Genomic DNA, 26341 nt, shown 5'->3' with positions numbered 1-26341 from the left:
AAACTCTGGCAGCACTCCCGCCCCTCCAGCCCTGGGGGGCTTCAGGAGGGTCTGGGCTGCCCGCCAGCTCCAGGCTGTCCCTAGACTTCAGTGGGGGGTGGGGAGTCAGTGCTGTTACCCTTTCCTTCCTGCTTGGTCTCCAGCCCAGAGTTTCCTTAGGCCCTAGCCTCCCTGGGCTCCCCACCCTACTCTACCTTAACCCTTTCCTCCCAGGGAAGGAGTGGCCGAGGTACCCGTTCTCTTGGGACGCCCGAGAGAGGCGGTTAGGGGTGGGGCGGAGGTGGGAGTAAAGGGGAGAGATCCCTGTTCCAAATCTCAAAAAAGGGTGCCGGAAACCAATCCTCCCCTCCTTCCTCTTCCTCGTCTTTCCATTAGCAAGAGGGGAACGTGGAAGGAAACTAACTTTGACCCCTGGATTCTGGCTCTGGGCCCAAAACTTGGGTGGAAGGCAGAGGCCTCCGGGACCCTCCCCGCCCCCTCCTCCCCGCCCCGGCTCCCCCTCCCTCTTCTCCGCGCCCCCTTGAGCTATCCAGCAGACACAGACACAGTTGATCCAGGAGGGGCTGGCGGAGTGCTGGAGGGGGAAGCCTGGGGGCGGAGGGAAGGGCGGCAGGAGCCCGACCGGTCCCACCCCTAGCTACAACCCCGGGCAGGAAGAGCTCGTCGCGGTAGCAGCGGTCGAAGGGGACCAAGCTCCAGAGGGCGGGCGCGCGAGCCGTGCCGGGTGGGTCCCGCCGCCTGGAGGAAGGAGGCCTTGCTGGGGGCGCGCCGCGGGGAGGAGGGGGCGTGGCTTAGGCGCCTGGGGCTGGGGGCTGGGGCGCCTGCCGCGCCGAGACCCGGGTGACACTATCGTCTCCTTCGTTCCAGGAGCGGGCGGGGCAGCCATGCTCCTGTCAGGGGGCGATCCTCCGGCGCAGGAATGGTTCATGGTGCAGACAAAATCGAAGCCTCGGGTGCAGCGGCAGCGGCTGCAAGTGCAGCGCATCTTTAGGGTCAAGCTGAACGCCTTCCAGAGCCGCCCGGACAACCCCTACTTCTGGCTACAGCTCGAGGGGCCCCGAGAGAACATGGGCAAAGCCAAGGTAAACAGCTTCTCCCCACCCCCACCCATCTCTTCCAGCCAGATCACTCTCTCCCCTTCCCCTGGGGAGATGGTGGTCCGCAGAGGCACCACCCACCCTGCCCCCGCTTGGATTTGGCAGTGTGGCAGGCAGGTACTGGGCCATCCTCCTGCTTCCCCAGATCAGCCTGCGCTCCTTCCATGCCCGCTTCTTCCCTCTGGTTCCTTCCTTTCCTGCCCCTCCCCTTCCCTACGTGTCACCTCTGTCCCTCAAGTGCACTGAGAGCACCTCCTCGGTGTGTGTCCCCCCATGAGACTTCCCTGGCCAGGGCCCCAGCATCCGCAGCCCCACTTTTCCATCTGAGGAGAAACTCAAGGCGCTGTATTTCTGTGGCCTCTGCAACACACCTCTTTGTTCTCCACCAAGGCTGAAAGACCCAGGTCCTTCTGTCTCCTTTTAAGTCTCCTTAAATCCTGGGCTGCCTCTTGGAGCCTGTGAGTACTAGGACTGGAGGCTTTAGAGATGCTTCTAGAGTGACACTGGCATTTTACAGATGAGGTACTGGTGGCCAGAGAGGGTAAGGGGCCTGGCTGAGTGCTCAGAGTCAGGTAGGTGAGGTGGTGGGGGTTGGACCAGAACCCAGGGCTCTGGGCTCCCTGCCCCACGCTCTTGATGCCACTCAGCTTCTTGCAGGAGTTCAGAGTGGGGTGCAGCCCTCTTCCCAGATTCCCACCCCTTGGAGATGGGTGGGAGTCTGGGAGGAGGGCTATGGGCTTTCAGATGAAAGGGCTTGCTATGTGGGGCTGGACCTTGGACAGGCCAGATCACAGCGCGCCTCTCTTGCAATCTCCCTGGCTTCTCTCACAAGCTTTTCCTCCCCTTGGGCCTGTCAGATTCCCCTGTCCCCCAAGGTTTACCTCTTCCCTTAGATTCCTTTATTTTACTTCTTCTTTGTAGGAATGCCACAGCCTCCCTCTGCCCCAGACCACCTTCCCCTTTAACACACACCTACTGCAGCTGGGTCTATACCTATATCTTCATTGGTCAAGGCCATGGGTGGGGAGGCCCAGAACTCCGCCAGCCAGCCTGGTAGGCAGGCAGGCTGGGAAGTTCCTCCCTCAACCCCTCTGTGGAGCTGCTAGGTCAGCAGTTTTTCCAATTTTGACAGAGATGCTAGGAGAGGGAAGGGGTGTCTTCCCAGAGAACAGATGTGCTGGAGGCCTTGAGAGGAAGACTTTTCAGAAGCCGGGGTAGGGTAGGCTAACAAGAGGAGTGTTTTGGGTTCTTTGGGTTCTTAATGTTTTTGTTACTTTGAAAGACAGCAGCTCACCCTCTTAGGAGACTCGCACTTTCTTTTTCTTTTTCTTTCTTTCTTTTTTTTTTTTTTGAGATGGAGTTTCACTCTGTTGCCCAGGCTGGAGTGCAGTGGCACAGTCTTGGCTCACTGCAACCTCCACCTCTGCCTCCTGTGTTCAAGTGATTCTCCTGCCTCAGCCTCCTGAGTGGCTGGGCTTACAGGCATGTGCCACCATGCCCAGCTAATTTTTGTATTTTAGTAGAGATGAGGTTTCACCATGTTGGCCAGGTTGGTCTTGAACTCCCGGCCTCAGGTGATCCACCCGCCTCAGCCTCCCAAAGTGCTGGGATTACAGGCATGAACCACTGTGCCGGGCCAGGACTCACACTTTCGGAGGTACCCCCCCACCCCCTCCTTGCTCAAATCCTGGATTGGCTTCTCCAGGCCTATCTGCTCCGTCTCCCTCTGCTGCTTCAGGGTTCTTCAGGCCACAGATCTCACACTTCAGGCTCCCACTGTAGGCCCTGCTAATGGAATCAGTGGCTCCCTTGATTCCGAGCCCTGTTCCTCCACTCCCCCTTTGTCTTCCGTTTGGGAAAGGCATTGTTGAAAAGTGGGAACCCAGCGTGAGGGGATTCTGGGTAGCTCCTTGCCTTATTGTACACAATGAGCATAAAGGAGACTTTCTTGGCAATTTGGAGAAGGAGGACAGGGAAGGTGGGGGGTGGTTAAAGTTTTGTCTCAGGGGTTAGGGGATCTGGGTTTGATATGCTGCCACCAAGTTACAACCAAGATAGGAAGGGTGTGGTGAGGAGAGTTTGAGACTGGGGTTTGCTACCTGTTAACTGGGTGACCAGATCAAATAATTTATCCTCTCTTGAGCCATTTTCCTCATCTATGGAGCAGACTATAATAATACCTGGTTCATGAAGAGTTTGTGACAGTCTGCTGAAATCATGCATGTTACAATACTTTTATAAAATGTGGAGAGCTATAGAGTATAGATGTTAGCTACTATTGTTTTCAACTAGCTGCATAACTTTGAGCAAGTCCTTTTCCCTCTCTGAGTCTCGATCTCCCTGTTTGTAAAGTGGAAGTCTTGGATTAAATGCTGTCTAAGGTCCAGCGATCTGACACATGAACATTTCCCAAGTGTAAGGATGTCTTGTGGTTCTCATAGGGAGGTAGCGTGGCTGGCCCCAATCTCAGCTGTAGGGACACAGAATCACGCACTTTGTTAATGGCCTACTGAACATAGGCCAACAGGCAGAGAGGACTCTGGGAGACCACAGGTTGCAGGACTGGGGGAGGGCTGATGGAGTGGGTGGCTTGTTGGCGTCTGAGGGGAGGAGGGGTCGAGAAGGATACAGGCTCATCAGAGAAGGGCCTGAGTGTGTTTCTATGTGGTTGGTTTCTCAGGAAAATCTCTGTGAAACTTGAGTGCTTTAAAATTGTTTTGTTGTGGTGGGATTAAAAAACATTGAAGACATTACTGTGAAACACATTCCCAGGCAGCAAAACAAACACTGGGGAGGCCTCTCTGAGGTGAAATCAGTGAGTGGAGAGGCGGGTTTTAATAATGATCAGAAGAGGCCTGGGACAAGCCCTGCTCCGCCCTTCTCCCCTTTGGCAATGAAGTGAGGATGGGGTGGGCGGCAGAGAAGAGAGGTGACCACTGCGGGAGGTGATGGGGAGCCTAAAGGCAGTGGTAGTGGGCAAGAGTACCTTTTGGAGACTGGGTTCTGGAGCTCTGGGACAGGGTGTGGCCTGCTGACATCTGGCTTGGCTGTCAGATGGAAGTTGAACTATCTTTGCGCACACTAACTGTGAGCAGTACCCTGAGAGTTGGTTGTGGTCAGTGCCTGGAGTTGGCTCCCATGGACCCACTGTTAAAATTTCAGGAATTGTGCAAGCGAGTGGAGGAGTATTTACAGCCATGGTGGGAGTATTTATGCCACAGAAATTGGCAAATGCGACAAATCAAGTTTACCCCCCACCCCCAGCTGATTGTTAAACATTTACCAGGACACCTACTTGTGTTGTGGGCACTGAATACTTCTTTTTCTTTAAACTTAAATTTTCTTTTATCAAAGTAATACACATTTGAAAAGTCCAGTTATTACCAAAAGGCTTAGAAGAGCACACAGTGGTTCCCTGCCCTGGCCTTCCCAATTCCTCCTTCAGTAACCGTCCCCACTGACAGTATTTGCTCTGGCATTTACGCATCTCCACATTTCTAAAAGAATATGTAGACACTGTTGTCTTTTAATTAATCAACGTTTGGTGTTATCTTTTTTTGGTCCCATTATCGTATGTGAGGATTTGGCTCCCTTTCACGGCCAGCCCCTCTTCTCAAGATAGTTCTGTTTCAATTATCTGCTAAATCTACATTTAGCATTGCCTCGTTATGCTTGTGCACATAGCGTTCACATCGAAGCACTGAAGTGTACTATGATTTTGTTTTCTTTCTTACTTTTTGGTTTCACTGAGGTCATTGAGGTTAAGCACTCCTTGTTTTTCAATTTGCCTTTCTTTGTACCTATTGTTAATTCTTATCACTTCCAGTAGCCTCTCAGTACAGTTTTCTACAAGGTCAGTCTATCAGTTCAAGGTGTTCTTTTGGTTCTAAATTTTTTCTTGGCGCCATCTCTCCTGTCTGGTCTGTTGCTTTCCAGGCTGACACAGCTGTCGTTCTTGGCATCCTTTGCCTTTTTTCTTTGCTAAATACTCATATCCCGGACCTTGAAACTTTTTCTTTCCTGGGCTGATGGAACACATCCATCTGTAGCCTCAAGTTAAAAAGATGGTGCAGCAGCAAAGTGTATGCCGATGCCTGCTTTCCACATGCCTGTCTCTTGAGTCATACCCTCCAATCTGAACTAGTTGTCCTGCGTAATGACCGTTGTCACCCTAAAACAGTGCCTGGCATGTAGTCAAGAATGATTTGTCGAATAGATGAATAAATTCTGATATTTCTCTTCACTGTCATCCTGGAGATGGTCTTTGCTTCTTTCCTATTTGGTTTGCTGGAACACTGCTCTCCAGTAGCTTCCCGGGAAAGGTTTTACAGGAGGAAAAATGCCGAGGTTGCATGTCCACGTTGCATAGCCAAAGGATACTTGATTGATAGCTTAGCTGATATCAAATTATAAAAGGAAAATTATTTTCCTTCAGAAATGTGAGGGTTGTGCTCCATTTGGAGGAGCCTGAAGCTATTCTGGTCCCTGGTCATTTGTGTGAGATGTTTTTTTCTCTGGAAGTTGTCAGTTTTCCCCAATGTTCTGCAGTCTCCCAGTGAGGCCCTTTTGTGCGGGTCTGTTTTCCTCCATTGTCAGGCACTTTTGTTGTACTTAGGGGGCCTTCTATCTGGACACTCATGTTCCTCAGATCCGGGAAATGTGGGGAAATATTTAGTAGATGATTTCCTCCCCTGTGCTATCTCTGTCCTCTCTTTCTGGAAGTCCTCTATTTTCTTATGTTTTCTCCTCTTTTTCAACTTTAACTTTTTGTTCTGCTTTCTGAAGTTTTCCTTAATTTTATCTTTGAAGCCTTTTCTTGGGTCTTTCATTTCTGCCATCAAATTTTAATGTCTAGAAGTGACTTGTATTCTGTCTGTTAAAAATAGTATCCTACGCTTTTTAAATAAAATTTGAAACGCATGTATTCTATTCTTGTTTAGTGTGTACCATATTCTTTGTTACCTCACTGAGGAGAGAAATGATAGTAAGCTTTTTGAAGTTTTCTTCTCCCCACTAGTTTCTCTTCTTTCAGGTTGCTCTTTTTTTCCTGTGTGGTTTGTTCTCTGTGTTTCACATTAGAAGTTTTCCTCATAAGCCTGATAATCCTTGCATGATAAAGAGTGAAGGACAAAAAGCTGATTGGGAGTGGAGGCTGTGGGCAGGACTTGTTGATTTTGAGCTTGATTGTACAGAGATTTGCAGGTGCTGTCGGTTAGGGATCCTGTTTTGTGAACTTTAAGTCTTTGCTCTTGGGCTGGCCAGGTTTTCCAGAATGTATGCCTCTCTTCTGTGGCCTGGAGGGTCAGGGTCTGGCTGCCAAGCAAATCTCTGAGTGGGAAGAATGAGTTTCTCTGCGTTTAGCTTGCATTGTACACATCATTCTTTGGCCCTCCTCACTCCCTCCATGTTTTTTGTGTGGTGCTCACACCTTTGATTATGCTGATCAACCTTGACTCCTAAGACCTTGTTTTGTACTCCCTGGAGAACAGCCCTCCAGTGAGCGGGAAGGTCCTTGCCAAGCCTGTGTGTGTGTGTGTGTGTGTGTGTGTGTGTGTGTGTGTGTGTTGGGAGTCGTTGGGCTCCCAGATCTAACTGCTCCTCAAAGAACCTGGTTTTTCATATTCCCCTTCACTTCCAATTCCAGAGTTTCTTGTTGTTGTTTTCTGAGCCTTTAGAGTATCCTGCAGTGTAAATTGGGGTGGTTCTGGAAAGTAGACGATAAATGATAACTGACTTATGAGAAAGGAGAGCCCTAAGTTAGGTGTTAAGTAATAAAGCACCTTGACAAGTACAGAATAGTATTAAAATATGTCATATAAATGCTTTTATTTAACTTACAAGTTGACTAACGACCTGTGGGTATTGGACAATATATTCTTACAAATACAGTGCTCTTTTTCTGTGCCCTTTTCTATTCTTTCGTATCATCTTTCTACCTAGTTGTTAGTTGTTCCTGCCTCTTCTTCTCTACTTTTTCTCCTCTTGGAGGAAGAAGGTCTGGGTTGGCTTTAGGCAGGAAAGCTGTTCAGGTATTTTCAGACTGTAAATGCCTGTTATTCCCTTATCTTCTCTCCCTCTACAGTATAGACGGCATCATGGTGAAGACCCCCGACTGTGAAGCTAGAGTGCCTGAGTATCCCAGCCTACTAACTGTGTGATCTTGGACATATGGCCTTCCTTGCTCATCTAAAATGGGGATAATAGTGTTTTCTTAAAGGGCAGAGGAAGGAATAAATAAGATAATGTGTGCAAAGTGCCTGACACATAATAAGCTCTCACTAAATATTAGTTCAGATTTATTATTTTAAAAATTATCACAGTTCCTATATATTTCTTAATTTTAAAATATCAGGCCAGGCACGGTGGCTCACACCTGTAATCCCAGAACTTTAGGAGGCTGAGGCAGGTGGATCGCATGAGGCCAGGAGTTCAAGACCAGCTTGACCAACACGGCAAAACCCCATCTCTACTAAAAATACAAAAATTAGCCGGGCATGTTGGTGCACATCTGTAATCCCAGCTACTCGGGAGGCTAAGGCAGGAGAATTGCTTGAACCTAGGAGGCGGAGGCTGCAGTGAGCCGAGATCACTGCAGTGGAAAAATTCTGGTATCAGAGCCTCTAGCTGTGTCACTGTACTCCAGCCTGGGTGACAGAGTGAGACTTTGTCTCAAAAAATAAAATAAAATAAAATAAAATAAAATATTGAACAGTTGATGGAACCATAAATATTCTAAGATCTCTGCAGAAAGAGAAAGAAGCCACCCATAATCTTCTTCCCCAGCACATCTCTCCATTTTTCATGTTGTTTTCAGGTCATCGAAATGGGGGTGCATGGGGTGGGGAATATTTGTTAAGGTCTGAGACAGCCCACACCTGCTCAGATTTAACCTTGCTAGGCAGTGGGACCAGATGAGGTTGGGGTAGGAGGGGTTGGCTTGGGATGTCCATCGGGTTTTGAGCTGGTTTTGAACTGATTGAAAAGGGGTTAGACATGTATTTCAGGCCCTGAGGAAGAAGTTGCAGGTCTGTGGCCTCCTCTAGGTGGAAGAGGGACACGTAGGCCTGAGCAGGGAAGGATGACCCGGGGACTGAGCAGAGCCACCAGGGTGGTCTTCAGGATCACTGTTGGAGATCCAAAATGGAGTATGGGACTGCCAGGGGAAAGCAGGAAGAGGGATGAGAAGGATGACTATCAAAGAAAGGGGATGTGGAAGGGCATGGGGGCATATGAAGTCCACATGGGGTGGCTGATTGGAGCAAGAGCTCATGGGACCACACTGATGGAACTCAGCCAGAGCAGAGGAACCCCAACCTCGCCCACCCCAGCTACTGCTAAAGATGGCGAGTGTGTGCACTGTGAGCTCTGTGAACTCTAGGACTTGGTCTGCCCAGAAAGCCAGAGGTCTTCCTTCTGTTTAGCTATTGCATGTATATGCTGGTGCAGGGGTTCCCCTGGACACTGGCCCAGTGGCTTATCTCCTCCTCTGTCGCCTCTGGGCAACTGAGTTACTATGATTAGGGGTACACGTTGTGCTAGAGGTATTCTGGAGGGGAATGAAGCTCGAGTCTCACATGATTACCCTGTAGTCACTGTGGTCTGCCAGAGGAGGTGGAAAAAATTCTGGTATCAGAGCCTCTAGCCGTGTGCCCTTGGGCAAGCTGCATAGCTCTTCTCAGCCTGCACAATGGGAACAGGCTGTGCCAGGTGTCATCCTCAGTACTTTCTGCGTATTAATTCACTGAAGCTTCAGAGTGGCCCAATGAGGCAGGAACTATTACTGTTCTCATTTTACAGATGAGGAACTGCAGGCGTGGGGGGCAGGCATGCTGTGTGAGTAATAACTTGCCGCAGGTTGCATAGTTCCTGGCTTATGGAGGGTGCTCAGTAGAGTGCAGCCACCTTCCCCCCAGCTGTCACACAATTCAGGAATGCCAGACTGGGCCTAGACCTCAGGAGCATCCAGTTTAACCTTCCTTTTTCTCGGTGAAGAGACTTAGGTGCTGAGAAGGTGATAGATGCCCCACAATTAACCTAATCAGTTGAGGTCGAGTTGGAGCTGCAACCTGGGTTCTTTCCCTCCTCTCTCCCAGGCTTCCCTGTTCTGTTGGTGTTCCCTGGAAAGAAATGGGTGTGTGAGGGTGCAGGACCAGGGAGAGAGTGGCTGGCCATGGGGGAGTCATTTGGCTCATGGTGGATGGGGGGTGGTAGTGGTGGGGCCACATGGTTAGTGAGGGGCTGGCCTTTTGGGTGGCTAGGGCAGATCCGGGGCAGGCCCCTAATGGACTAATTTCATTGTGTTCTCCCCACTGTGCCCAGGAATACCTGAAGGGCCTGTGCAGCCCAGAGCTGTGGAAAGAGGTTCGCTACCCGCCCATCCTGCACTGTGCCTTCCTTGGGGCCCAAGGCCTCTTCCTGGACTGCCTTTGCTGGAGCACCTTGGCCTACCTGGTGCCTGGCCCCCCTGGCTCCCTGATGGTGGGCGGGCTGACTGAGTCTTTCATCATGACACAGAACTGGCTGGAGGAGCTGGTGGGGCGACTGCGCTGGGGCCCTGCCCCTCTGCTGACCCCCCGGGGGATCTGGGAGGCTGAGGTGACCCGGGCCTTTGGGGCCCTGGTCTGGATCCGTGGTGACCAGCATGCAGGGGACCTACTGCAGCTGCCCCCAGCGGTCCAGGAGCTGCTGCTGAGCCTGGTGCGGGATGCTGCAGGCAAGGAAGACATCATCGAGTGGCTCAGCCGCTTCGGCATCTCTGACTCCCACTCTGATCCGGAGGTTCTAATCTGCCCTCCCCAGCAGCAGAAGGAAGCCCCAGCCATGGTGTCCGTGGGAGAGAGTCCTGGACCCTTTGTGGACATGGGGACCTTCCAGAACAGGGGCCCAGAAAATTCAAAGAGATTGTCTAGCCTGGGAGCCACTGGGTCCCTGATCCCAGCCCAGAGCACACTGCAGGAGGCAGCAAACCAGCTGGTACGGTAAGTTCTGGAGAATGAACCTGGCTTCTCTGATCCTACCCCTGCTCCCCTACCCTAAGGAAATAGTAGTAGTTTGGGACCAAACTGGCCTTCCACCTTTTCAATGAACTTGGGCTTCCTCCAGGGTCGGTTCCAACAACCAAGATGGTATGGACAGTGCTCAAGAGGAAGGGCCAGTGCAAGCCACAAGCAGCCAGGACTCCACGAACCACACACAAGCCTTGTTGAAGCAAAGGCAGGTCCAGAGGATAGAAGATAAACTTCTCTTCCAACCTCCAGTATCAGCCCTGGGCGTGTGCCCACCCTGGAAGGCCTGGACCCCAGGGCCAGCCTTTGGGTCATTGTGGCCGGGGGCTATTGCTGCAACCTTCTGGAGGATCAATGAGCTGCATTCTCTACATCTGGCCTGGCTCCTTTCCCAGGCGTGCTTCAATTTCCCCTTCTGGCAGAGGCCTCTGGGCCCCATTCAGTTGAAGCTGCCAGGGCAGAATCCTTTGCCCTTAAATCTGGAGTGGAAGCAGAAGGAGCTGGCTCCTCTGCCCAGTGCAGAAAGCCCAGCTGGTAGACCAGATGGGGGGCTGGGAGGAGAAGCAGCCCTGCAGAATTGCCCAAGGCCAGAGATTCCCCCAAAAGTTACGAGTTTATTGGTGGTCCCTGGGAGCTCAGATGTAAAAGACAAAGTTAGCTCGGATCTCCCACAGATAGGGCCACGCTTGACCGCTACACCGCAAATACAGGCTGGAGGTGAGCCGGGGGATCAAGGGAGTATGCAGTTGGATTGTAAGGGACTGGAAGAGGGACCCCCTCCAGTGCTGCCAACAGGGCAAGGGAAGCCCGTGGCTCAAGGGGGGCTGACAGATCAGTCAGTACCTGGAGCTCAAACAGTGCCTGAAACTCTCAAAGTGCCCATGGCTGCAGCAGTGCCCAAAGCTGAAAATCCCCCCAGAACTCAAGTGCCACCTGCAGCTCCCAAAGTGCCTACATCCCGAATGATGCTGGCAGTGCACACAGAGCCTGCAGCTCCCGAAGTGCCTTTGACTCCAACAAAGCCAACAGCTCAATTGATGGCCACAGCTCAAAAAACAGTTGTGAATCAACCGGTGTTGGCAGCTCAAGTGGAACCCACAACTCCAAAAACTCCCCAGGCTCAGAAGACGCCTGTAGCAAAAACATCACCTGCAGGTCCCAAAACACCCAAAGCTCAAGCTGGGCCTGCAGCTACAGTTTCCAAAGCACCTGCAGCTTCCAAAGCACCTGCAGCTCCCAAAGTACCTGTGACCCCCAAAGTCTCCAGAGCTCCCAAAACACCTGCAGCTCAGAAGGTGTCCATGGATGCAGGGCAAACCTTGGATGTAGCCAAACTTCTGAGTGAGGTCCAGCCTACATCAAGAGCTAGTGTCTCCTTACCGAAGGGCCAGGGGCAGGCTGGAAGGCAGGGTCCCCAGCCCAGTGGCACCTTGGCCCTCAGCAGTAAGCATCAGTTTCAGATGGAGGGGCTCCTCGGGGCTTGGGAGGGGGCCCCAAGGCAGCCACCTCGCCACCTGCAAGCGAACAGCACAGTGACCAGCTTCCAGAGGTACCACGAGGCCCTGAATACACCCTTCGAGCTGAACCTGTCAGGGGAACCTGGAAACCAGGGGTTGCGGCGAGTGGTCATCGATGGCAGCAGTGTGGCCATGGTGTGAGTAGTCATGGACGTGGGGTGGGCTGGGGATGCTGTGGAGCTGGGGCAGGGCATCCCTGGCGGACAGAATGTGGGCATCCCTTCCCAACCTTCCTATGGGCGACATGGGGAAGAGAGGGGAGGGAAGTGGTCCATCCATGTTGAATGGCTCCTGCATGCCAGGCAGTGTGCATGGAATCCTTACAGCAGCCTTCAAGGGCAGGTTTCTGGTGTCCCTCTCTGATAGATGCTGAAGCAGGCTCAGAGGTGGGAAATCTTGCCCAAGATCCCTGAGCCAGCAAGGGGTTCAGCTGGCCTTTTCGCTCAGATGTGTCCACTGCCAAGGTCCATGCCCTTCCCAGGCCAGCTTTTAAACTTTTAGCCCAAACTTCAAGGCCCAGCACAGATTTCTAGTGTGAAGATTTTCCTGACCCTGCTGGCCCTTAGCGATTGCCCTTCCTGCACAGTACTTACTGCTGTAGAGGTGTTAGCATAAACATGTGCATGCCACATAATCTGCCACATGATAGAGTAGTTTCACCTGTGCAGAGCACACTCCCAGCACACTGTCGGTGGCCAGGGAATTTTTGTTTGCTTTAAGCCCTCAACTGAGCTCTCTGAGTGGAGGGGCTGCCTTCTTCCTCTTGCCCTCAGTGTCCCTACACACATATGTACACACAGGTACATGCACACACACACATGCGTGCACACACACACAGAGTTTCTGGCAGTGCCCCGCACCCAGTAGGTGCTCACAGAATGTCTGAGTATGGAGGGAAGGGGAGAGGGCATCATTGGTGTCCTTGGTGCTGGCATTGCTTGCTTGCTGCCCCAGGGCTGGCTCTGAGGGAGGAGTGGTGAGGCAGGGTCTTTCCTTGTCCCACGACCCCACAGGCACGGCCTCCAGCACTTCTTCTCCTGCCGAGGAATTGCCATGGCAGTGCAGTTTTTCTGGAACCGAGGACACCGAGAGGTCACTGTGTTTGTTCCCACCTGGCAGCTGAAGAAGAACCGGAGGGTGAGAGGTGAGGTGTCCCCTGCCTGCCCAGCCTCCGCAGTGTCACCAGGCTTTCTTCTCTCTGCCTTGCTGCCCCCACCCTCTGCCACCCCAGAGTGGCCATTTCCACTTAGCCCTCCCTTGACCATTTCTGTCTTCTGCCTTTTGCCCCCAGAGAGCCACTTTCTGACGAAGCTACACTCGCTCAAGATGCTTTCAATCACGCCCTCCCAGCTTGAGAATGGCAAGAAGATCACCACCTACGATTATAGGTGTGCCGGTCCCCAGGCCTGCCCTCCTGGGCTCAGGGAGTTGGGCCCGGCTGGTGTGTCAGGTGGAGTCCGGCCTGTCTTCTCTGGGAAAATGGAGGCAAACATGTTGGGGGTGCGGGTTGTGCAGAGGGTGGGGTGGAGCATGAGCCTCTGTTGGCAGAGGGATGGGCACATTGAGGAAAGGGCTCGAGGCTGGCTCTCCCCAAGCCCGGAGTTGTTCCTGACTTTGGGACTCTGGAGTCCGTCTGCCTTAGCTAACAGGCATTCTTCCCCCATGACCTGTGAACATCAGAGAGGTTTCCCCAGGGTTTTGGGTGCCCGTTTTGGTTGAGGCTCATGTCTCCAGACTGCTTTAGTCTTTTCCTCCCTCGGAGCCCAGTCACTGGTGGAGCTCTGTGCATGGCTGATGTGGACGGAGCCCTGGATGCCTAAACCCCGAATGCTTGCCTGCTTGTCAATCCTAAGCGCCCACTCCTCAGCATGGCTGCAGGACCTCTGTGCTCAGGGGAAGCCTGTGACTCTGCCTCTCTTAGGGCAGGGAAGGCCCTGGCATAGTCACTGGTTCTGGGTTGGAGTTGAGGCTGGGCAGACAGAGATCCTGGTTTCACATAGGCAACTCTCATGCCAGGCAGGGAGAAGTTCTGTTTCTCTACACTCTTCCCAAGACCTGGCACCCAACCAGGCCTGGGAAGGGCTGGGCAGAGAACCTCATGCATCCCTCCTTGTAGAGCTAGTCCCCTCCATCGAGTCTTTAAGTGCCTCTGAGTTCAGGCGTGGGTTTGACGCCTGCTTTTCTGCAGACCTTCCCTCTGCTGGGCACTTGAAGAATAGCATGCTTTGGGGAGCCCGAATGGAAAGTTTCAGGGACTACTGAGAAGTAGGTAGCCTTTGCTTTCTTTCCTGGTCACAGCCCTCTTTAGAGGAGAGGTGATCCTTGGAAAAGTGGATTTGTTTATTCAGGTATGTGTGCTTATATGTGTTAGCGTATATATGTCTGTATGTCTTGGCATGTATACGAATATTATGCATTGGTGAAGCATTATAATGGAATATTTGTGTGTGTGCTGTGTGGCCGGCACTTACCTAGACACTTAAAAGCATTATCTCATTCAGTTTAATCCTCACAGCAACATGGGGTAGGTATTTTATCTCTGTTTTACAGATGCAAAAAATGGAAGCAGTAAATACACCTGTGTGATTGTGGACGAATGTGAGTTTCCGTGTCTGTGCATGTGTACGTATGTGCCTATGTGTATAACAGGGGTGTGTGTTTGTATATACAGCTGGGAGTGCGTGCATCCAAGGTCACCCTTGGATGACCCTGATCCCTATCAGTGATCTCACATGGCTGCATAGAGGAGGGGATGGGCTCAGGGGTCCTGGATTTCTGAGTAGGAAGGGCAGTGTCTTTGTCTGACACACCTCAATGTGAAGCTGCAAGTTCATTTTCCCAGATGACCCAGGAAGTGAGGGGGCTACTTACTGGGTCATTAGTGACTTCCCCTCTCCCTGCAGGTTCATGGTAAAGCTGGCAGAGGAGACAGATGGCATCATTGTCACCAATGAGCAGATTCACATCCTGATGAATAATTCCAAGAAACTGATGGTCAAAGATCGGTAAGATGGCTCCCCAGAGGCTTGAGCCATTCCTTCCCCTTGGATGTCAGGCAGCCCCTGGCATGGGAGAGATTAGGACTGGAAGAGAGGCCTTGGAGTAGTGCCCACCAGCACCTGCCAGGATGTGGGTCTCAGCCCCATGGAGAAGCCAGGCGACAACTGGGTGTGGGTGGGTCAAGGGCTCACAGTGACTGTGCCTCTTCTTCCCCTGGGCCCAGCTTGCTGCCTTTCACCTTTGCGGGGAATCTCTTCATGGTGCCTGATGACCCCCTGGGCCGTGATGGCCCCACCTTGGATGAGTTTCTGAAGAAGCCAAACAGGTAATAGGTCAGGCCTCCACAGCCTCCCAGGCCCTCCTGGGGCTGATCAGAAACTTCCCCTTAGTGTTGGCCAACATCTAGTGCGTAATTATGATCAGAGTGAGTGATCTGACTTTTTCATGTCTTTATACTTGTGCCACATGTTTATGTGTTCATAAACCACTTACAGTAGGTTTTAATACATACATGAAAGCACATATGTAGAATGTAGTTTTAACATTCTATATGCATCCTTCCAAACTGGCATTTGTGCTCAATGATTTATTAGTTTTTTCAGATGTATGCTATGCTAATTCATGTAGCTCTGTTTAATGGTCATATAGTATTCCATTACAAGTGTACCCAATAGATTTTTCTGTTTTCTTGTTGAGGGCCATTTGACCACTTCCATTATATGCTGTTGGGTCCAAGGCTGCAGTGAACAGCCTTGCTCTTATTCTTTGTATCTAAGGGAAGCTGTGTCTAGAATATTCACCAAGTAGGATTTTTTTCTATGTTCATTGTCTCATTCGACCCTCACAACTTGAGTTATACATAAATGACCACTGTCCTCATTTTATAGATGAGGAATCTGTGACTCAAGTGACTTTTCCAAGGTCACATTGCTGGTGCCAGCAGAATTGGTTTGCAGTAACTTGGATCCCCTGCTGCCCACCTGCCAGTTCCCTAGGCCCAGCAGAGGACCTTGGTCAGGATCTTCTGGGTAGAGCACTGCTTCCTGGGGCCAGATCCCCCAGTCTCACCTTGCCAGTTTGGAAAAAAGTGATGTGGATGAGGTTTGCCTGCTGTGTCCTCACAAGTTCCTTGTCAGGCTCTCCTTCGCTTTGGTGACACTGCCCCCTTTTTCCAGGATTGCTCATCCTGGGTTAGGCTGGAAGCTGCCAGTCATCTCTTATCAAATCGTTGGCTTACAGCTAGTTTAAATGTTAGTTGGTCAGTGAAGTTTTGATTGGATGAGGCTTCAAGGCACAAATGAACCTCTAATACTGGAGGTCTGGCCCATGCATGAGGTAGAGGAAGTATTTATAGGCAGGGGCCCAATTGTGCCTCTGTCATGCAAGTTGTTGGCACTTGGCCCAGCCTCAGGACACTTTGGAATGGGGTTTCCACAGAGGCACTTTCCCTTTGGAGGATTGCTCAGGATAGGGCTGCCTTTCCCTCTTCCATCTGTTTTGGTGTAGGTTGGACACTGACATTGGCAACTTCCTGAAGGTGTGGAAGACCCTTCCTCCCAGCTCAGCCAGTATCACTGAGCTGAGTGATGACGCTGACTCTGGGTCCCTGGAGAGTCTGCCGAATATGGAAGAAGTCAGGGAAGAGAAGGAGGAGAGGCAGGATGAGGAGCAGAGACAGGGGCAGGGCACACAGAAGGCGGCTGAGGAGGACGACCTTGACTCTTCGCTGGCGTCAGTGTTCAGGGTGGAGTGCCCGTCCCTTTCGGAGGAGATCCTGCGGTGCCTCAGCCTCCATGATCCCCCCGATGGGGCCCTGGACATCGACCTCCTGCCAGGGGCAGCTTCTCCCTACCTGGGCATCCCCTGGGATGGAAAGGCTCCCTGCCAGCAGGTTCTTGCCCACCTGGCCCAGCTCACCATCCCCAGCAACTTCACTGCGCTCTCCTTCTTCGTGGGCTTCATGGACTCCCACAGGGATGCCATCCCTGACTATGAAGCCCTTGTGGGTCCCCTGCACAGCCTCCTCAAGCAGAAGCCCGACTGGCAATGGGACCAGGAGCACGAGGAGGCCTTCCTGGCCCTGAAGCGAGCCCTGGTGTCTGCCCTCTGCCTGATGGCCCCCAACTCCCAGCTGCCCTTCCGCCTCGAGGTGACCGTGAGCCACGTGTCCCTGACAGCCATCCTCCATCAGGAGCACTCAGGGAGGAAGCACCCCATAGCCTATACCTCAAAACCCCTCCTCCCTGACGAGGAGAGCCAGGGCCCCCAGTCAGGGGGAGACAGCCCCTATGCCGTGGCCTGGGCCCTCAAGCATTTTTCCCGCTGCATTGGAGACACCCCGGTGGTCCTGGACCTTTCCTATGCCTCCCGGACCACTGCAGACCCTGAAGTGCGGGAGGGCCGCAGGGTTTCCAAAGCTTGGTTGATCCGATGGTCCCTCTTGGTTCAGGACAAAGGCAAGAGGGCCCTGGAATTGGCCCTCCTCCAGGGCCTGCTGGGGGAGAACCGCCTGCTGACCCCCGCGGCCTCCATGCCTCGCTTCTTCCAGGTTCTGCCGCCTTTCTCTGACCTGTCCACATTCGTCTGCATCCACATGTCGGGCTACTGCTTCTACCGTGAGGATGAGTGGTGTGCTGGCTTTGGTCTCTATGTTCTATCGCCCACCAGCCCCCCTGTCTCCCTTTCCTTCTCCTGCTCCCCTTACACGCCAACCTATGCCCACCTGGCAGCCGTGGCCTGCGGCCTGGAGCGCTTTGGCCAGTCCCCACTCCCAGTGGTTTTCCTCACTCACTGCAACTGGATCTTCAGCCTCCTGTGGGAGCTCCTGCCCCTCTGGAGGGCTCGGGGCTTCCTCTCCTCTGATGGAGCTCCCCTCCCTCACCCAAGCCTGCTCTCCTACATCATATCCCTCACCTCTGGCCTCTCATCCCTTCCGTTTATCTACCGAACCTCCTACCGGGGCTCTCTGTTTGCTGTGACAGTGGACACCCTGGCCAAGCAGGGTGCCCAGGGGGGTGGGCAGTGGTGGAGTTTGCCAAAGGATGTGCCAGCCCCTACAGTGAGTCCCCATGCCATGGGCAAGAGGCCCAATTTGCTGGCATTACAGCTGAGTGACAGCACCCTGGCCGATATCATTGCCAGGCTGCAGGCTGGGCAGAAACTGTCCGGCTCCTCACCTTTTAGTTCTGCCTTTAACTCACTCAGCCTTGACAAGGAGAGTGGCCTGCTTATGTTCAAGGGAGATAAGAAGCCCAGGGTCTGGGTAGTCCCAACGCAACTCCGGAGGGATCTGATTTTCTCTGTGCATGACATTCCCTTGGGGGCCCACCAGAGGCCTGAAGAGACCTACAAGAAGTTGCGTTTGCTGGGGTGGTGGCCCGGGATGCAGGAGCATGTGAAAGATTACTGCAGGAGCTGCTTGTTCTGCATCCCCCGAAATCTCATAGGCAGCGAGTTGAAGGTTATTGAGTCCCCATGGCCCCTCAGGTCGACCGCCCCCTGGTCGAACCTGCAGATCGAGGTGGTGGGCCCGGTCACCATAAGTGAGGAGGGCCATAAGCATGTGCTTATTGTGGCTGACCCGAACACCAGGTGGGTGGAGGCATTCCCCCTGAAGCCCTACACACACACGGCTGTGGCCCAGGTGCTGCTTCAGCATGTGTTTGCAAGGTGGGGTGTTCCTGTGAGGCTGGAGGCAGCCCAGGGGCCCCAGTTTGCCCGGCACGTCCTTGTGAGCTGTGGGCTGGCCCTGGGAGCCCAGGTGGCCTCCCTGAGTAGGGACCTCCAGTTCCCCTGCCTAACGAGCTCAGGGGCCTACTGGGAATTCAAGAGGGCCCTCAAGGAGTTCATCTTCCTTCATGGGAAGAAGTGGGCAGCCTCCCTGCCCTTGCTGCACCTGGCCTTCAGGGCTTCCTCCACTGACGCCACACCGTTCAAGGTCCTTACTGGGGGTGAGTCAAGGCTCATGGAGCCCCTGTGGTGGGAGATGAGCAGCGCAAACATTGAAGGGCTCAAGATGGACGTCTTCCTGCTACAGCTGGTGGGGGAGCTGCTGGAGCTCCACTGGAGGGTGGCTGACAAGGCGAGTGAAAAGGCCGAGAACAGGCGTTTCAAGCGGGAGAGCCAGGAGAAGGAGTGGAATGTGGGTGACCAGGTCCTCCTGCTGTCCCTCCCCAGGAATGGCAGCAGTGCCAAATGGGTGGGTCCCTTCTATATCGGGGACCGGCTGAGCCTGTCACTCTATAGGATATGGGGCTTCCCAACCCCAGAGAAGCTGGGGTGCATCTATCCCAGCAGTCTGATGAAGGCCTTTGCCAAGAGTGGCACCCCCCTGTCCTTCAAGGTCTTGGAGCAGTGAGCGGGAGCAGCGGGGGTGCCCCCTGCCCCAGGGCTGTGGGTTTCTGCTGCTAGGCCTCCTCCTGTCCCAGCAGTGCTCTCAGCCCACTAGGGGCCCTCAGTTGTGCCTTTTGTAGAGAAGTTGCTTCATAAAGCTTTGCTGAATTGCCTTGAACTAGGGACCAGCATCCCTGTGGAAACATCCCCAGTCTGGGGTACTTGGAGAATTTGCCAAAGGCTGTCAGATATGGGTCCCTGGCAGTTTTACACTGGGAAATAGAGTGCTTCTCTAGGATATACCAGGCTCAGTGTCTTTTCCCCAAGTATCCTCTTTCCCCTTCACATGTAGGTGTGTGGTGGTGTGCATACACACACTCACGCCAGAATCTTACTATCTTGGCCATGAAACTGTGGCTGCGGACCTCGGAATTGGAACCACAGTCCTTTCCCATACAGAAACCCCAAATGTGGGCTTCTCCCTCCAACCTGTTCTTCTGGGGACCCTTTGCCCTTAGAGCTGTCACAGATGACATAAACCTTGGCAGGCTGTGGGGAGGCCGCTGCCTCCTAGCCTCACAGTCAGCTTTCTTAAGCCAGGTGTGGCCTGCACAGCTGTCAGGGCAGGGCTGGTCATCCTCCCAGGCCTCCAGGGCAGTGTCTTGGAGTGGGAGGATGGCCAGCCACAAGCCACCAGCTTGTCAGCACGGGAAGGGCAAGGGGGAAATGGGTTCGCCTACCTCATTTGACTCCAGCAAATGGAGACAATTCCTGACCCCTGCTTCGATGGTGTTGACCCCACAGGAATCAAGGATCTTGATGCCAAGTGTGGCATCTCTACCTGAAGAGCTGCTTCTGTTAGACCCAGGGGCCCCGGCCTCTGTTTTAAGGGGGGAGGGCATCTGCAACAAGAGTGGCACACGGCGAAGTGCTGGCATGGCTCTACCTCCCAACCCCTCCCAACCCCATCCCAAAGTCTACAGCCCTCTGCTCCTTCTACCTCCACTGTATCCTGCATCCCAGACCCTACAGATTGTGTGATTGCTTCATCTGTAACACCCCCCTCCCCCCGAGTCCTGTGGACCTGCCTTCTGTGTAGAGCAAAACCCAGGCTCCCTCACAGCCATTCTTTGCAGAGAGCAGCCTTGCAGTGAGCGTGAGTTCCTTGCAGGTGTGTGCATGTACACTCACCCTCTGAATTGCTGCTGCTGCCAAGGAAGTGGGCTCCAGGTGAAGGCCAGTGCCACTTCACTCTGGCTGGCCTTCTGAGTAGTTTCATTTCTCCAGAAGCTGAGCCAGTCTCCTGGTCTAGCACAGGTTGCCAGAATGCTTGGCGTTGCAGAGTGCTAGAGCCAGTGGAGAACTTGCCAACTTGATTGTTATACAGCAGAGGAAAGAGGATCACAGAGGGAAAGTGATTCACCCAAAGTCACACAGTGAGTTCATGGCTGAGCTGAGACCAGGATTAAGCTTCCTGACTCCCAGTTCACCATGAAAAGGGTTCTGGCAACAGGTTCAAGCTGGAGAATCCTTCAAAATCCTACACCCACATTCTCTCCAACTCTTCATCTCCCTGATCTTCCAGACAAACTACCTGGATGTTGCCCTTAAACCATTTCTAGCTGTTAACCCTGTCCAGAAAAATGATTGAGTGATAGCTGAGAAGTGGAAAGTGTGGGATTTTTGGCAGGTGCTCTCTTTCCTCCGCCCCCCGCACCATTCTTTCTCTTCCTCCTCTCTGTAATGGTATGTCCAGCCTCACTCTCCCTCCCTGGTGCTGTATGCGTTCCCCCTGTTAGCTACATTTATGATCACATACCCTTGTTTTAAGTGAATTTTTTTTTCATTTGATTTGTCAATAAACGAATCAAACTGGAGCTGATGTCCAGTTCTTTGTTTAGCTTCAGTCTCAATTGTGGGAATGAGAAGTGTGGGGCAGTCATGGGGTATGGCTGCTATATGTTTCCCAGATAGACTTGCAGATTTGAAGAAAAGTACCTTTTCCAGATCATCTGCCCCAAGCTCTTACTGTACAGATGAGGAGAGCAGGGCCCAGAGGGCGATATGCTTAAGGCTCCATAGCTGCTTCATGGCAGGGCTGGAAGGAGAGTCCCACCTCTGGGTTTCCAAGCTGGTACTCTTGGCAGTTAATGTCTTGGAAGTGGGCAGGGTGGGAATGAAAACGAGTGATGAGGCAGGGCACAGTGGCTCATGCCTGTTATCCCAGCACTTTGGGAGGCCGAGGTGGGTGGATTGCTTGAGGCCAGGAGTTCGAGACCAGCCTGGCCAACATGGTGAAACCTCGTCTCTACTAAAAATACAAAAATCAGCTGGGTGTGGTGTCAGGCATCTGTAATCCCAGCTACTCAGGAGGCTGAGGCAGGAGAATTGCTTGAACCCGGGAGACGGAGGTTGCAGTGAGCCGAGATCACATCACTGCACTCCAGCCTGGGTGACAGAGCGAGACTCCATCTCAAAAAGAAAAGAGAAAGAAGGAAAGAAGGAAAGAAAGAAAGAAGGAAAGAAGGAAGGAAGGAAGGGAGGAAGGAAAGAAAGAAAGAAAATAAAAGAATGATGAGAGAATGGTGTTGGTGCTGAACCAGCTTCATTTTACTGGAAAAATTATAGACCTAGGTTTGCATCTATATTTGCTACCTAAGCAGGCTGTTTCCTGAGGCGTCAGTTTCCCCATCTGTAAAACGCAGGGTAACAATTCCTAATTTATGAGATGGTTCAAGGATTACATGAAATTATCTGTTTGAAGAGGCTAGTATGACTTGAGATGGAATAGCATTCATCACACGTAGCAAGCATTACTCTTCTTCCTGCCCTGGGAACTCTTGCTGTTCTGTCCCCTGAGGGTCAGAGACCTTCTTAACCCAGGCCAAGCTTCGTGACTTTAGGCCTTTGCTTTTTGCTGCCTTTCTCACCTGCCCGGGGTTCTGCTCAGCACTGGCTGGCATACGGGTCGGGGTGGGAACCATCCTTCCTGAGAACTCCCTAGCTCATGTGCATACCATTGTTCATTCAGTATCTATAGGACACCTGCTATGTGCCAGGCTCTGCCTAGGTGTGGGATGGCTAACAGGTAACAGGAGTGACAAGGTCTCTGCCTCTTTGCAGCCCGCAGTCACGTGAGGGAGACAGACAATCCAACAAACAAATACAGTTCAGGGTGGTGAGGGAAACAATGTGGCTTAGGAGCCCATGGTGCAGGGGCCTGGGGTCTCAGCCCACACGACAGTCAGAGAGGCCTTGCCTGAGCCCCTTCACCAAAAGTAATAGGATTTTGCCAAGCCACCTTTCCAGTCAGCCTTCCACTTTAGAGTGCTGACCCTTTCCATTGCTGACCTGTACTACAAACAATTTATTAATTTTGGTTATTATTTTTTACTCTAGGTAACTTTAAGCAAGAATCAGATTTTACTCACACTGGCTTCTAGGTCCTCTGACAGTGAGGTTTTTCTTCTTTGCTGTTCAACAATCTACCAGGTCTGAACAGAAGTTTGAGATTCCTCCTATTTTTGGAGGGGTGAATTAAAGAGTTTTGTCCGTGGTAAAGCACCATGGACACTCTAGGCAACCAGTCACTGCTTCTCTGGTTTACGCCATCACAATTATTCCTTCTTATTTGGGCCCTGGCAGGAGGGCTTCCCCAAGTCTCTAACAGAGAAATTACAAAGTTGCCAGTATCCAAACAATCCCATGATATAAGCAAACAATAAAAAAAAGAATATTCCTATCCCGTGCCCCTGTTTAAACTTACATAAACTGTCTGGTGAGGTTGGGACCACCTAAGCCTTGCTATACCATGCTTTCCTAGCAAGTATTTACTAAGTCCATGTGTTCATGAATGAAAGTGAACATACCTGGAAGACAAAAGCTTTGTAGCAGGTAAATGGCTACAATAAATAAAAAATCCTACCTGCTTTTAAAAGACTGTCCAAGAATTCCTGGGACAGGTCCAATTTTTAACTTGTTTACTAAGTCATCTGGTAACAGTAACTTACATATACTGAGTACTTACTCTGTGTTGGGTACTGTTCTAAGTGCTTTCCAACCCTGTGGGGTGCATACAATTAGTATCTCCATTTTATAGATGGAAGAAAATGAGGCACAGAGAGGTGAAGTAACTCACCAAAAGTCATGTACAGCCACTGAGAGGCTGGATTTGAGCACTGACTCCTGTGCTCACCTTTTCTTTTCTTTTCTTTTTTCTTGTCTTGTCTTTTTTTTTTTTTTTGCAACAGAGTTTTGCTCTTGTTGCCCAGGCTGGAGTGCAGTGGCACGATCTCGGCTCACTGCAACTTTCGCCTCCCAGGTTCAAGTGATTCTCATGCCTCAGCCTCCTGAGTAGCTGGGATTACAGGCGCCTGCCACCATGCCTGGCTAATTTTTGTACTTTTAGTAGAGACAGGGTTTCGCCACGTTGGCCAGGCTGGTCTCGAACTCCTGACCTCAGGTGATCCACCGGCCTCGGTCTCCCAAAGTGCTGGGATTACAGGCATGAGCCACCATGCTCGGCCTCTGTGCTCACCATCTTAACCACTATACTACTGCCTCTGACACAAGTACATTCATTTTGTTGTTAGAATTAGTCTCCCCTCGCTTAATCTATAGTCTCTCCATCTGTTATTAATGCACTACATAGAGTCCGCTAAGATGTCTCCATTAAAGTTTGGTCCTCAGTAAGATGATTCACAAACTAAAATGAATTTACCTCTGTTGGGTCCAAGAACTATTCTCTTGGACCTGATAAGTTTTGACTGAAATGCTGTACTCTCTTTTTCCAGAGTGCCATTTCCCTTCAGCTAATAAGTGGCGCTATTTCTTAGGTCTGTACCTTCTTGTAGATGGTGAAAAATGAAGTAGTAGAAATTCTGGGAGTTGAATTGTGAGGGATCTCGAAAACCATGTTAAGAAATATGGATTTCATTCTGAGGCCCACCTGGAGCCCCCAAAGGGCCTTAGGCAGTGAAGTTTATTTACACAGATCACTAAGGCAACTGCAGTCTGGAGAATTGAAGGGAAACCACAGGACCAGTTAGGAGACCACAGGACCAGTTAGGAGGCTTTCATAGAAATCTAGCTAAAAGATTGTTAGTTTGAGCCAGGGCAGACGGAAAGAAATGAATGGAACTGATGGATGTGAATGACTAGACATGAGGGTAATGGGAGAGGGAAGAATTAAGGATAATGGCCATTTTTGGTTTGGGCAACAGGGAAGTTTGATTTACAGATATAGAGAACAAGGGCGAGAGAACAGATTTAGGGAGGAAAGACTATAATTTCAGGTTTTAGCATGTAGACTTGAAAGTGGAATATTCAAGGCCGGGCGCGGTGGCTCATGCCTGTAATCCCAGCACTTTGGGAGGCCGAGGCGGGTGGATCACGAGGTCAGGAGATTGAGACCATCTTGGCTAACACGGTGAGACTCCGTCTCTACTAAAAATACAAAAAAAAAAAAAAAAAAAAATTAGCCGGGCGCGGTGGCGGGTGCCTGTAATCGCAGCTACTCAGGAGGCTGAGGCAGGAGAATGGCATGAACCCGGGAGGCAGAGCTTGCAGTGAGCCGATATAGCGCCACCGCACTCCGGCCTGGGCAAGAGAGCAAGACTCCTTCTCAAAAAAAAAAAAAAAAAAAAAAAAAAAAAGAAAGTGGAATATTCAATGTATGAGTCTGAGTTTCAGAAAGGGCGATCCTGGATAGAGATAACATTGTCAGCATATGGACGGTCATTTGTGCCTTTGAGAGTGTCTTAGGACCAAAGAATGCTAGGGCAGAACCTTGATGAAAATCAGCACTTAAGAGATGCAGGGCACAGGCAGAGAGGTGGAGGAAAACCAGGGAGCGCACAGTCAGGGAAGTCGGGGCAGAGTGCTTCTAGAAGGAGGGCATAGTCAGCAGGGTCAAATGTTAGAGACTGAGTGACAGGAGGACTAGGAAGTGTTCACCAGCTTCAGTAACACGGAAGTTATGAGCCATGGCTGAGGGCAGTTCAGGTGGAGCAGTGGAGGCCATAGTTCACCGGTGATTAAGAGGTGTGCAAATCGAGAGTGTAGACATTTGTATACTACAATATTTTGCTTTAAGGAGGAGATGAGCTGACGCTAACTACCTGCAGGAATAGATAGAGCTGAGGATAACTATACCTATATCTACAACTACTTCCACGCCTATCTTCTCTTAGATTTAAGAGACTTGAGCTCTTAAACTTTAAGAGTTGCTGAAGGGAAGGAGTGAGTAGAAAGGAAAGTGACAGAGGACAGGATGTCTGGAGGAAACTGGATCCAAGACTGGTGGATGAGGATAGCAGCCTTGACAGGAGGAGGAACTCGTCTCCCATCGAGACAGGCAGGAGGAAGCAGAGATGGGGAGGAAGGTGAGTTTGTAAGTGTGGTGGTGGGCAGGGTCCTGCTTGGAGTTTCTGTGTTCTCAGTGAGGTGGAAGGTGAGGCTGTCTGCCGCTGACCATGGCCATGGGAGCAGAACCAGTGGGGCAAAAGGCTTAAGGAGTGAACAGAAGCCGGCAGTGGATTCTGGGGAAGATGAGGGGCAGCTGGCAAAGGAAACCAGTAAAGAGTTAGAGGATTGAGGATTACAGGATTGAGGACCAGATGTGGCTGGAGGCCATGGATTTAGGTCCACATTGAATCCTTCATCAGTGGGACTTCTCTGTAGGAATCAGCTGCCAGGGCATGGGCATAGGGAAGGTGAATAGTTGGAGTCTGTTGTTAGGATCCTTAAAGTCTGAGGAGCTTTTGGTACCTGAAGAGGACCACACACCATCACCTGTGCTTTATTTATTGTTTAATCTATTCACAAACCTACTGAAGGAAAAATTGTCTAAATGTTTGAACACGATTTCTATAACCAGCAAATCAAAATCTATACATTTAACAAGTCAAATTATTTAAACATTGATTGAAAACAATCAAATCCTCCTAAATATTTCAATTGAATCACTAATATGTCAGTTTCTCTAAAAGCTTCATTTTGGTAAGGGACACATACCATTATAAGGATTATAAAGTTTATAACACCTATGCTTAAATCCACTATAAAGATGGGCGGTAGACCTGAGAGATATTATCTCAGCTCAGGCCAATTTTTGAATTTAGATATCTAAAATAAAAATATATCTCAATGTAGATCAAGTTTTGGATTATTAATCAATGAATTTTTGGTTGGGACCTGGGAATTCGTTCACCTTCTAAAATGATTAAAATCTGAGCTGGTATTTATCTTGTATATATCAAGGGAGATTTTCAAGCCCATACGTTTTCCATGCAGTGGTATTGTAGCTGGATGCCTTTTCTCTACACGATGCCATCTCTAAGTTTAGTGACTCTGATATGCAGATGTCCTGAAGATGTCCATGCCTTAATCC

The 26341-nt window shown here is 51.2% G+C and overlaps 2 protein-coding genes across 3 annotated transcripts; both read left to right on the top strand.

Moving 5' to 3' along the window:
• The first annotated feature begins 505 nt into the window (after positions 1 to 505).
• On the top strand, positions 506 to 20828 carry NYNRIN (NYN domain and retroviral integrase containing). Of its 2 annotated transcripts, none has more exons than XM_055291647.2 (9): positions 506 to 724; positions 868 to 1082; positions 9897 to 10075; positions 10200 to 11756; positions 12633 to 12763; positions 12911 to 13007; positions 14523 to 14624; positions 14843 to 14944; positions 16126 to 20828. In XM_055291647.2, the coding sequence occupies exons 2-9, from the start codon at positions 885 to 887 to the stop codon at positions 18974 to 18976; spliced, it is 5217 nt and encodes a 1738-aa protein (XP_055147622.1). In that variant the 5' UTR covers positions 506 to 724; positions 868 to 884; the 3' UTR covers positions 18977 to 20828. The 2 variants fall into 2 exon arrangements, with proteins under 2 accessions (XP_055147622.1, XP_055147621.1); XM_055291646.2 differs by having other exon boundaries at positions 9417 to 10075.
• LOC134731409 (uncharacterized) lies at positions 19357 to 20828 on the top strand. The gene has a single exon (XM_063609311.1). It carries the CDS (start codon positions 19357 to 19359, stop codon positions 19990 to 19992), a length of 636 nt encoding a protein of 211 aa, XP_063465381.1. The 3' UTR covers positions 19993 to 20828.
• Positions 20829 to 26341: the final 5513 nt, after the last annotated feature.

Source organism: Symphalangus syndactylus, chromosome 9 (genome assembly GCF_028878055.3).
Source record: "Symphalangus syndactylus isolate Jambi chromosome 9, NHGRI_mSymSyn1-v2.1_pri, whole genome shotgun sequence".
NCBI lineage: Eukaryota > Metazoa > Chordata > Mammalia > Primates > Hylobatidae > Symphalangus > Symphalangus syndactylus.
Note: the sequence above shows the minus strand (reverse complement) of the source record. Positions and strands in the feature narration are given on the sequence as shown.

Coding starts and splice junctions, on each gene's coding strand:
- NYNRIN (XM_055291646.2), top strand. CDS start 885: ATGCTCCTGTCAGGGGGCGATCCTCCGGCGCAGGAATGGTTCATGGTG. Junction 1,083..9,416: donor AGAACATGGGCAAAGCCAAG/GTAAACAGCTTC, acceptor CACTGTGCCCAG/GAATACCTGAAGGGCCTGTG. Junction 14,945..16,125: donor TTTCTGAAGAAGCCAAACAG/GTAATAGGTCAG, acceptor GTTTTGGTGTAG/GTTGGACACTGACATTGGCA.
- LOC134731409 (XM_063609311.1), top strand. CDS start 19,357: ATGAAACTGTGGCTGCGGACCTCGGAATTGGAACCACAGTCCTTTCCC.